General features: G+C 36.7%; 4 protein-coding genes across 4 annotated transcripts; 2 read left to right on the top strand and 2 right to left on the bottom strand.

The window, feature by feature from the left end:
• Window positions 1–335: 335 nt before the first annotated feature.
• Window positions 336–1,910, top strand: LOC126674812 (UDP-glycosyltransferase 89B2-like). The gene has a single exon (XM_050369329.2). It carries the CDS (start codon window positions 384–386, stop codon window positions 1,767–1,769), a length of 1,386 nt encoding a protein of 461 aa, XP_050225286.1. The 5' UTR covers window positions 336–383; the 3' UTR covers window positions 1,770–1,910.
• Window positions 1,911–2,621: 711 nt separating this feature from the next.
• LOC126671604 (flavonol 3-O-glucosyltransferase UGT89B1) lies at window positions 2,622–4,299 on the bottom strand. Its single transcript, XM_050365385.2, has one exon. The coding sequence runs from the start codon at window positions 4,142–4,144 to the stop codon at window positions 2,747–2,749; it is 1,398 nt and encodes a 465-aa protein (XP_050221342.1). The 5' UTR covers window positions 4,145–4,299; the 3' UTR covers window positions 2,622–2,746.
• A 719-nt stretch (window positions 4,300–5,018) lies between these two features.
• LOC126674020 (uncharacterized) lies at window positions 5,019–7,771 on the top strand. Its single transcript, XM_050368371.2, has 3 exons — window positions 5,019–5,447; window positions 5,570–7,067; window positions 7,230–7,771. The coding sequence occupies exons 1-3, from the start codon at window positions 5,034–5,036 to the stop codon at window positions 7,487–7,489; spliced, it is 2,172 nt and encodes a 723-aa protein (XP_050224328.2). The 5' UTR covers window positions 5,019–5,033; the 3' UTR covers window positions 7,490–7,771.
• Window positions 7,772–8,129: 358 nt separating this feature from the next.
• On the bottom strand, window positions 8,130–9,173 carry LOC130015285 (flavonol 3-sulfotransferase-like). The gene has a single exon (XM_056105080.1). It carries the CDS (start codon window positions 9,171–9,173, stop codon window positions 8,130–8,132), a length of 1,044 nt encoding a protein of 347 aa, XP_055961055.1.
• Window positions 9,174–12,064: the final 2,891 nt, after the last annotated feature.

Here is a 12,064-nt window from a genome sequence, read left to right on the forward strand (position 1 = left end):
AGGTGGGTTTTTTTTTAAGAAACTAAGCCATTAATTAAAATTGGATTTCAAACATGATTTTTATTATTGATGACTATAGATTAAGTAGACGCAAGGAGTTTAAGAAACATTATTATTGAAGACTATAGATTAGAAAAACTGATTATTGAAGACAATGTAGATTAGAAAACCTTATTACTGAAGACTATAGATTAAAATACCTAATTACTGAAGACTATAGTTTAAAAAACTTAATTACTGAAGACTAAAGATTAAAAAACTTGATTATTGAAGACTATAGATTAAGTACCGCTTACCTTCTTGCTTTCTGCTTTAATATTTAAGTCACATTCTGTCGGAACATTTTCTTAACCAAATCATTCATTCGCCTTGCTAATTCCATCATGGCACACATTTTGGTCATCCCTTTCCTCAGCTCCGGTCACATTATTCCTCTCTTAAACCTAACCACAAACCTTCTCAACCGCGGTTTAGTAATCACCGTCGCCATCACCCCCAATAACCTCCATTTACTCGACCCGCTCCTTTCTTCTTACTCATCAGCTCAGCTCCGCCATTTGGTCCTCCCTTTACCGGAAAATAACACTTTCTCCGTAAACTCATTCATCGCTAACATGCGCTGCATGCATGAAACTCACTATCCTATCCTCCTTGACTGGTTCAACTCTCACGCTTCTCCTCCTCTCGCTATTTTATCCGACTTCTTTCTCGGCTGGACTTACCATCTCGCTTCTCAGCTCCGGTTGCCACGTCTCGTTTTCTCTCCGTCGGGGGCTTTTCCTTACTCTGTTTTCTCTCATGTATGGGATGAGCTGCCGCAAAACGACAGCGCTGGAGAAGATTTTGTTGTGTCGTTTAGGAATATTCCGAGCTCCCCATCTTATCCATGGTGGCAAATTACTCCTCTTTATAGAATCCCGAGAGATTCTTCCGAATGGGAGTTTCTGAGAGATGGATTCTTGGCTAATATGGCTAGTTGGGGAATTGTGTTCAACTCGTTTACTGAGTTAGAACGAGTTTATATTGACCACGTGAAGAATGAGTTTGGAAATGATCACGTGTGGGCTATTGGTCCAGGCATACCGCCGTCCGATGATGATTCTGTTAATTGCGGAGGGACAAGTTCGGCGCCATGTCATGAAGTGCTGACTTGGCTTGACTCTTGTGAAGACCACTCCGTGGTCTATGTTGCCTTTGGTAGCGAGGTCATGCTGACGTGTGGGCAAATGGATGAGTTGGCAGCTGGACTAGAGAAAAGCGGAGTTAATTTTATACTCTGTGTACGGCAACAAGGTGATCACGGTGTTCTGCCTGAAGGATTTGAAGATCGTGTGGCTGGTAGAGGTTCAATCATAAGGGGATGGGCCCCGCAGGTGGCTATATTAAGACACCAATCAGTTGGCGCGTTTCTGACACACTGTGGGTGGAATTCAGTGCTTGAAGCAATATCAGCTGGAGTTCCGATGCTGACGTGGCCAATGGGTGCTGACCAGTTTACTAATGCTCAGTTATTAGTTGATGAACTGAAGGTGGGGATTCGAGTTGGCGAATCGACTCGAAAAATACCCGAGTCGAATGAGTTGGCAAAAATACTGGCCAAATCTGTAGAGGCTAATGTGCCGGAGAGAGTGAGAGTCAAGAAATTGCAAGAAGCTGCAATGAGTGCAATTAAGAAAGGAGGCAGTTCAGATGTGCATTTGGATTCGTTAGTTGAGAGGTTAAATAAGCTCAAACATGATCATGAAGATATTAGTGATGGTGTTAATTAAGAGTATGACAATAATTATAAAAAAAAGAGAGAGTATGATATGACAATGAAAAATGGAGAACCACAGGACTATGCCCCCACAGTTGTTTACTGTTAAAATTAAATCTTATAAAGATCTCAATAATGTTTAATTAATTATTCATTTGTCCTGTTTTTATTTTATGACTTCATTCGATATGACATTACCTCGCTTTATAATCACATCCTTTTAAAACAAAAATGAAACTCTCATGTATTGCTAAATTACAATTCAACAAGTTCATTTTGTATTGTTTTGAACAATTCTTTGGTTCCTCCTAATTCAGAGACGTAGCCTTTAATGTGCATTTTGCCGTTAATTGTGCGTAATCTCTCGAGTTAGGTGTTTGCCACATCTTGTGGCTTTTTTAATATAATTTCATTCATAAAAAAAACAAGTTCATTTTGTAATATTTCAATTACAATGCATTGCTAAATGAATCCTAGGCTGAAAAAACGATCGGTATTACCAAATTAACCAATTGAATCAATTTATATTTTAAGTTTAATTATAAATATTGAAGAATTAAATTAGTTAGGTTAACTCATTTTGCTTGATACAGATTTTAATTTGATCATATGGTTAAAACCTTAAAACAAGTTATTAATTAAATTAACAAAAAAAATCTCAAAAAATAGTATTTAACATATAATTGAGATAAAACTAATTTGAATATTTTTATAGATTTATCAATGTAATTAACCCGCTAATTTGATTGATTCGATATTTTTTTTTAATAATTTAACTACATTAACTTAGCTTATTTTTTAAATTTCATTGACATAAAGTTAAAAAAAAGATTGAGTTAATTCAGCTTTAATCAAATCACTGACCTTACCCTATTAAATTATTATCCTTTTCATTGTTATTTATATTCATTTTTGTCACTAACAAGAAAAATGTCCATTTCCCCCCGAAGGTCATAAAGACAGCAGTTAGTTTGAAAAATGACTACTTGCCTATAACTTCACAGCAAAAAGATTCTGCAACAGCTCTTCGAAATCCTTCACAGAGCTTCCATTTTCTTTAATAGCATCCAGTGACATCTTACTCATCTTCTTCGATCGCTCTCTCTCAACTCGGTTCTCACTCTTAAATTCTTTCAAAACTCGAGCCAACTCAGCCGCATTAGGCACAGTTTTAGCACCTTCACATACCCTCACAGCCATCTTCAACTCATCCACCAACAAATTTGCATTCACAAATTGGTCAGCTCCCATTGGCCACGCAAGCATTGGCACACCAGCAACTAAACTTTCAAGCACCGAGTTCCAACCACAGTGAGTCAAGAAAGCACATACAGCTTTATGACTCAGAATCAAAATCTGTGGGGCCCACCCTTTTATTATCAGCCCCCTCCCCGCCACACGATCTTCAAATCCAGATGGGATCATATCATATATATGCTCCTTGATACACCAAATAAAATTTACCCCGCTTTTCTCCAAACCTGATGCGATCTCCACCGTCTGATTATCGGTCAACGAAGTTTGACTTCCGAAACAAACATAAACAACCGTATGATCGTCGCGCTTGTCAAGCCATGCCGTCAGATCATTCACGGGGACAGAACTAGCCCCTCCTCTGTCAATTAATTTTGATGAAGAATCATGAATTTGTGGCTGTAAAGGTCCTACCTCCCACACACGATCATGACCCATTTCCTTTCTCAAGTAATCCAAATAAGCCGATTCTAATTCAGTGAACGAGTTCACTACAACACCCCAACTCACCAAATTGGCACGAAATGAATCTTTGATAAATTCACAATCTGGGTATTTTTCAAGATAGTTTCTATAAATAGGAGAGATTTGCCACCATGGGTATTTTGGACAATTAGGCATCCCAGAAAACAAAACGACATCGTTTTCCTCTCTTTTACCAGGCATGTCACGCCAAAGGTAATAAATAACAGACAGAGCCATAGCGCCAGAAGGAGAAAACACAATCCTCGGAATTTTCAGCTCGTTGGCTAGAAATTCCGTCCATCCAAGAAACATATCAGACAAAATGGCTACCGGCGGCGAGGGGTGAGATTTGAACCAGGAGAGCAAAGGGTGGTAGAGATCACCTAGAGTGCGGATCATGATAGGAAAAAATTCCCCGGGCAAGTCCTTGCAATTCTCAACTCCAGCTGGGATTGAAGAATTTGTAGGAAATGGGAAAACTAGGGTTTTAATTGATGGGTGGATGGAGAGTAAAGGGTTTACAAAAGAAACGTTTTTGGGAGTTAGTAAGATGGTTATAGTGAGGCCATGGTTGGCTAGATTGTGAGTTAGGTCAAGAAGAGGGATCAAGTGACCTTGAGCTGGGAAAGGGAAGACTAAGATGTGAGTTTTAGATGAAATTGTTGTCATGGGGACGGGTTTAATTTGGAGAATGAGTTGCAGCAAAAGAGTTTGCAGTGTGTATATATAGATACAGTCATACAGACAAGAACTAGTGATGAGTGTTTTTAGGTAAGAAATGAATATGCAGATATGAAATTGTTGACGAGGATTGATGTGTGACAATTGGAATGATTTGGACTTACCATTTAAAAAAAAAATGTTGATATTGGAGAAGACTCCAATAGAAGGATAAATGGAATATCAAAATGAGATGGCATTGGCAATGGGGCGATGGGGAGCCATCTCCATCCCCGTCACCATCTGTGGTCCGTTTTTATGGAAAATTGCCATTTTTACCTTTATTGGGATGAATCCATCATTCCATTTCTATGTATTCTTTTATATCTATTGTTAGTTTTGATTTTTCAAAGTGTTTGATAAGCGAATTTTCTGCAAAATCAATAACATCTGAAGAATTCAGGCTGGTGTAGTCTGTGAATCGCACCGACGATAAAATTGAAAATTGACGGATTAATTAAGATAATAACTGAAAATTGACGGATTATAATTTATACCATTATATTATGACTGATGGGGCTTAGTTGTATAACAAAATGAAACATGAGGGGTGTTATGATGTGTTTGCAAAAATCAACGGGTGAGTTTGGAAAGAGAAAAGTTTGTTAGATTTTCTAATACTTCATTGGATAGGTGTATGGAAAATTCATGCATCAGGTCTAGGTAAGAATTTTCCGAGTTATAGTATACATACCCACGGGAGTTTTGGTAATTAACCTTTTCTCTAAATTCGTCAATGTTTTTTGTGGGTCAAACCCAAGAAGCCCAATAGTATAAGATAAGAACGAAAGCCCGCAAAGTTACAGTTATAGAAATAAAACAGACTGGCCATAGAGATATGGCCAAGATTCACAACCTTTTTTTTCCCGAAAAGATTCACAACCTCGTCGCGGGAAATAACAGTATTCGGCAGCGGACAATGGCAGGGAACTCGCCGCGCAATTCACCACCACCACCAAATAAGCGCCTCAAAACCCTAATCCCCGATTCAAACATCTCCTCAAATTTAGAACTGGACGGCTCAGATTCGGTTATAAGCAGCTGCGGCATCTGTTTGTGTGATAATAGCAATGCAATTAGAGGCGAAATTGATAGTTGCAATCACTTCTTCTGCTTTGTTTGCATAATGGAGTGGGCCAAAATTGAGTCTCTTTGCCCTATGTGCAAGCGCCGCTTCTCTTCCATTCGCCGACCGCCGAAACACGGTGTCTTTTCCTCTGAACGCATCGTTAGAGTTCCTAAACGCGACCAGGTAATTATCAAGTGCAATTTTAAATTGAATAAAATTTGTGTACTGATTATTTCTTAATTATGTTCGTAATGTGTTTGATTAAAAGTAAATAACATTTTAAATTAATATTACTATTTGTTTAGGTTTATCATCTGTTCGGAAATACCACACGCCAGCATTTTGATCCTTATGCACAAGTTCAATGTAATGTTTGCCGCACTGCGGCAGATGAATGTCTTTTATTACTCTGTGATCTTTGTGATTCTGCTGCTCATACTTATTGTGTCGGTCTTGGAGCCACTGTACCTGAAGGTGATTGGTTTTGTAATGATTGTGCTGTTTCTAGAACCGAACACGACATTATTCAGAAGAATGGTGATGATAACGTTGAGAATGTAATTGTCGAGTCCGAGGTAAGGCTAGAAGTTGTACCACATGATTCCACGTCTTGTCACGGTGTTGATAGTTATGACACGTCGGAAAACTGTAATGACGGAATAGAGAATGTATCACATGTTTCCATTTTTAATATTGTACGTGACGCAGATGACCCATTTACTCTGAGAAGAAGATCCTCCTTAGTTTCTTCTCTCTGTGAAAGACAATCCAGTCTTGAAGATGACATGTCTCATGAAAGACGAGGAACTTTTAAAAATAGGCGAGGACAAAAGACATCTCAGACTGATGCCAGAACACTGAGTCGGTGCCGTGATGTGCATGGTTATGTACGAGATTTGCGGGAAAATTGGGATGCATTGCGAAGAGGATCTTTGAGGTTCTCTTCAAGTTCAGTGGAGTCTAGTTGCAGAAGCCTTGCAAAATGTAATACTCTTGCAGCTACTCAAGAAAGTTCAGGCCAATCACAAATCTCCTCTTTTACAGCTGATCAGCAATTGACAATTATTGATGAGTTGCCTGGAAACTGTACAGAAGATAGACATTCTGATGACGCCAAAAAAGCCTGGAAAATGATGGCTAAGGCAAAGTCACTACACAAGCCTTCTAGAATAATTAAAAGCGTTCATTGTGTATCAACAAATCAATCTGTAATAGGGAATGCTGCTGGTGGCAGCTCAAGCTCGCATTTATCAAAAACCCAAGAAGTTGAAACTTCAGGCTTTAGTTGCTTTACTGGTGGGAAGAGATACATACTTAGTTCTAATGAAAAACAAAGTAAGAAGCACATATCCACTAAGTTAAAAGTGCAAAGCAATTGTTTGAATCTGAATATGGAAAAGTTAAGAACTAGTGACAGTCTACCAACTACTTCAGGATTTTCTGCATCCCTGTCATCTTGGAAGGTGCAAACTAGCAGTCAAACCAATATCTGTCCTGAAAATCCAGAACAAATCCTACAGCAAAATCTGCGCAGAGTTCTGTCAACAGTTGCCAATCAGCAAATTGAATCTAGCCGTTTGGTGCCTTTGGTTGAGTCGGTGTCCGCAAGTTCTGGGTCACATAAGAACACTAAAGCGGACAACAGTGCATCTTTTTCATGTAAGATGCATTTTCCAGAGAGAGATGTTAAGTTGGAAAATAGCCGCATAGATAAAAAGCTAAGAAACAATGATAATGCTAAAAGTGAGATCCAGTCTCTTGTCAAGCTCAACTTAAAGCTTCTAAAAGGAGAGAAACAGTTAGGTAAGCTTCATCTGTTTGCAAAATATTTCTGTTACATTCATAAGTTTTCCTGTCTGTATTTTTCTTCAATTTTTTTGTTTCCATGATTATTAGATGTTTTTGAAGTGCTGGTAGGTTGTTTATAAAAAAGTATTCAACTTAAGATGGACTTTTATTTTGTAGGAGTTGATGTGTTCAAGGAAGTTGCAAGACTTGCGACGCATACCATTTTGGCTGCATGTGGTTTTGAGCACTCAAGGCATGTTGTCCACTCTTTCCCTAGGTCTGTATGCAGCCATTCTGAGAAAATCGAGCAACTCCGTAAGTCTACTCTAATGCCAAATTCTTGTCGAGAATGTTTTTTTGAATTTGTGAAGGAAGTTGTTAATTCAGTTCTAACTAAGAAAGTATCTCATGCTAATTCATCAAAAGTTATACCATAATGTCTTTGCTGCCAATCTAGATAGGGTCTTAGGTTTCTTATCTACTTCATTGGTTGCAAGCATGTAAATGCCTGTTTCCTTTATGGAACCACCGGTATAAACCAATTGCACAGCACATGTACCCAGTTTACCCCTTCTTTAGCGGTATCTTAAGGCACGTGTAGTATAGATATTGCCTTCTGTATGAATATCTGTAAGATGTTCCTTGCATTTATTTATCATTTTATTATACATGTGAAGGTTTATCGTACTGCATGAAGCAAGTATAGTTCCTTCTGTTTACATTAGCTTCTCCAGATCACTTGTCCAACTGTGACTTTTTTGTTACATGCAATTAATGTATCCTGTGAGCAGTTTTTCCTCAGTTAATACAGAACTCAAAAAAGCATTAGCTTGCAAACTGCTCTTTTAAGCACAAACATTGGCTGTTTATTGGTGGTTACTTACCATAACAGACGCAAGCAAGGAAAATAACATAAGAAATGACAATAATTATGACATAACAAAAACTCAGAACACTCGTTCTTTAGACAGTCTTATTCAATGCCGTCATGGCTTATTCTGATTGACTAGGTAAATGCTCAAACTAGATTGCCACCCCACCCAAAAAAAGAGACTTTCTACTTGCGACAAGGATGACTTAGTGATAAGATAGGAATGATAGCCCTGAACCATTCAATTTTTCCTCAGTTATCTTGTCCAGTTGATCCCCCATTTCTTTTGTTAGATGATTCTTCCAATCTCCAATCTGACCTTTCCTGAAGAATACAGTGTTACGGACAGAAAATGGGGTGTTGGAATAAAACTCTCCGTTTTTTAATGTTGCCAGGTCCTTCATTTTCTCAAAACTGCACATAGTTATGATTTCTTGCACCACATTTGATCTCTCTTCTTCTGGTGTGAAAGGGTAGCCAATGAACTCGGCCAACTTTTTTAGGTAACACAAAGGCTTACTCTTCATATCTTCATATTTCAGAAACAGTACCCTTTCAGGCCATTCTAAACTCGCTTTCCAGTACTCTAACACATGATCCAAATAGGGTCCAAAAGTGCTAACCCCTCTGCAGAACAACTCAAATGCATTTTCAATTGAAATAAATTCCACTCCGGAATGCTTCTTCTTCTGAAAGTAGTAAAGAGACACAAACACATCTTTAGGATCCCTGCACATGTAAACAATTTTACAACCTGACTTTATTACAGAACTTGGTAAGGAACTATAGGGAAAATGTGTAGCCAAAAGTGGGATTTCTGGATTACGGCGATTGATGTTTTGAGCAGCATCTATCTCAAAGAATGAAAGAACATCATGAGACAGTTCAGTGAGTAACAAGCTACTTGAATCTTTGTGACGGTTTCGTTCAACAATGGCAAAGGCTAGAGCCTTAAGCCAAGTTGTTCCAGCTTTAGGATGAGTTGAGATTATTACATCGGTAGATTGAGGTTTGAAGTTCTCTTGAGCTAGCAAGAGTCCTTGAATGTAGTTTGGGCAGTTCCAGAAACCTTGGTACTTGTAGAGAGGTAAGGTAAATTTCCATTCATTGTTTTGAGGAAAGGTTGAAATCAGGTCTCGGTGTTTCTCACTGAATGCTCGAGGATGTTCTTCCTTTGCTTCTCGTTTTTCCTTCTTAACTTCCGAAACCTGATTTGGTGGGGATCGAGGGGAAAGCAAAGAGAATTCCATGAAGGCAATAGAAGAATGGAAATTGTGAAATGTTTTGCATAGATCAGTAAAGGCAGATGCAAATAAATAGCAGATTGCATATCTGCAATGGAAGGGAGTGTTATGACAAGGTTGGTTTGATTATCTTTTTTCTTATTTTCGACACGTACAAGCCATGCGTAGATGTGATGTACCTGCCATAAGAGTCCAGAAGAGAGGCTAACCGCCTTTAGTTTATTTTCAAACACATTGCTTATTTTGCATGAAAAATCATACAAAATTAATTCCCGTGTTAAATTTTGGATTCGTTGATGTTTGCAATAATAACGTGATCTACATTTGGCTTTTTTGATATTGAAGTTTCCATATTCTTGTCGTTCACTACTTTGTTGCATGCGTCTTCAACAATATGATTAGATACTATTTGCAACTGCAATTTTTAAGAGTTATTATTAGAATGCTTATGGAAAGATTTTGATTTTGGTAAGATTGAGATTTTCAATTATTAAGATGTGTGGGAGTCTTATATATTCGATTTACCTGTGTTTGTCCTTGTTTAAATTGCTGAAGCTGAAGGACAATGTGAACTAAAGTGCATAATTTCTTAACTTTTGAGGAGTTTGTGGAATTATGGAAAAAGTAATGTGCAAATCTGGTTGTGATAATTGTTTTGGTATATGTCGAAGTTTGTAGTTGCCTGCTTCTGTGTTGTTAGTCATTCATATTAAACTTGGTCAAGGAAAACTTAGCATTTTGTGAATAATGTTAATTACGTAAAGAGGCTCGACATTTTGCAAAATTTGCCTTTTAATCATATATTTATAATTTTTCAATGTCATGTGCGACATTTCATTTTTTTGCAATTTCTTGTATGATCGTTTAATATTTTGCATTTTATGCAACCTGGTCTTTTGAAGTTGATGTGGTTGATCAAAAGAAACCGTCTATACACATTACATAGCAATTAGCTCAACTAGATTACTGAATTGCATGAAATTGTAAAAAGTTGAAAGGTTATACATAAAATTGCAAAAATTAAACATATATCAGGAAATTGTACATTTTGCTAAGCTCGTCTATTTTTTAGTAATTAACCCTTGTAAAAAAAATAATAATTCGGTAGGCATCCGTAGCATAGGCATAGCAGCAATGTTTGATAATAAATTAATAATGGACCGTTACAAAATGTGGTTCTTTTATTTGCTTGAACAAAAAGGCACCTGAATACTGGTATCAACTATCAATTACTGAATGAAAACTTGAATATTACTACTGTCCCCATTTAATCAAATAATGTATTAATCTATTATTAATACTTTCATTTTAATTTTTATTTCTATGATTGTACTTGAATTGAATCAAACAGATTCCAATGCTAAATGGAATGTGTTGAAAAAAAAGTAGATTCTAATGATAAATAGAAGGTGCTGAAAAAGCTTTCTATCTCATATATTTATGAGATTTTTACTAGATTGCAATGGTGAAATAGATCGATTTTCGATTTTAAATCTCATACAGTAATCTTTCATTGCATAATTAGATTTACCTATCGTATTATTTTAATTATATATATAAAGAAAACATAGCAGCAAAGTTAATAGATGTCTTTTTTTTTCAATTTTTGGTATTTTGTATTATTAAATATTAATCAAAAAATTCAACTTTTGGAGAACTGATATGTAATGAGTGATTACATTTTTCACCCATTTTACTGATTCTAAAGCTTTATTTGCCTGTTTTTTTTATGCCTGTTATACGGATTGCTGGTCCATCCCATTTATTAAAAAAAAGAAAACGAATATTGAAAAAACAAAACTGAGAGTGCAATGAAGAATCTTAGATGACACAGTGGACAGGGACACTCGTCCTACCATCACTGGGGCCACGTATCAACATAGTAGCCAAAAGCAACCAAAGCCGAAAGGAAATGCACGTGAGAGAGAAGAAGAAGAACAGCACAGGCCACGTCATCAAAGGCGGAGCGGTGTGGATTTCGCTTTCAAAATCACATAATATGAGAAATCAGAGTGACCCATAAACGACAGGTCACTTGGGAAGGGACAGCACATGCCCCCACTTAACCGGTTTTTGCTTTTTCCCCCCTTTTTTTTAATTATTTTAATTTTTAAATCAACTGAATAAAGCTTGTGTTATTTAAGCAATTCATGGGCCCCGCTTTTTTTCTTTCAGCCACGTGACACCGTCACGAGAAAGATAAAGAGCAAATATCGCACCGCCTAACGCACCACGTGCTCTCACGTAACGGGCTATTTACTTAATTTATCTTAATCGCCCATCCTCTTTTTATTCTTTCATTATTACCCCTTATCACCCAAGAAAAGTGCTCTCTCTTTAACAACTTAACAGGTGAACTGATTGCGATTTAAAAATTGCAAAAGTACATATAATGAAAACTAATTAAAATTAAGGTTTTAAAAGAAAACGATAAGAATTTATGGTGGTTTAGCTCAAATTTAAGGCTGTGTCCACCCTTTGATCACAACAAAATTTACAATATATAGTATTTTTTGGGTTCACATCTAATTAGAGGTTCGATTTTATTTTAGGTAGGTTATAAAATCCTAAGAGTTTAATATTTAATGGGATAATAAAATTCTAAGAATTTAGGTTGGTTATAGAATTTTACATCGTCATTGTATTCAAAATATTATTTCATTTTAAGAGTTTATAATTCAATGTAACCTACTCTTTTTTATTACAATGAAGGCTAACAAGCTTAAAACACCAGATGTTCAAACACTGAAAGTTAAACCAGCACTAGCATAGTCCTCGAGAAGGATATCTATTATTTTGGAAGGGCATCTGCAATGACATCTTAAATTTTTAAACTATGTTTATTTTATAAAATAGGTTCGGAATAGAATACTTAATCCGGGTATTCAAAATAACTA

The sequence above is a fragment of the Mercurialis annua genome, linkage group LG3 (assembly GCF_937616625.2).
Source record: "Mercurialis annua linkage group LG3, ddMerAnnu1.2, whole genome shotgun sequence".
Lineage (NCBI taxonomy): Eukaryota > Viridiplantae > Streptophyta > Magnoliopsida > Malpighiales > Euphorbiaceae > Mercurialis > Mercurialis annua.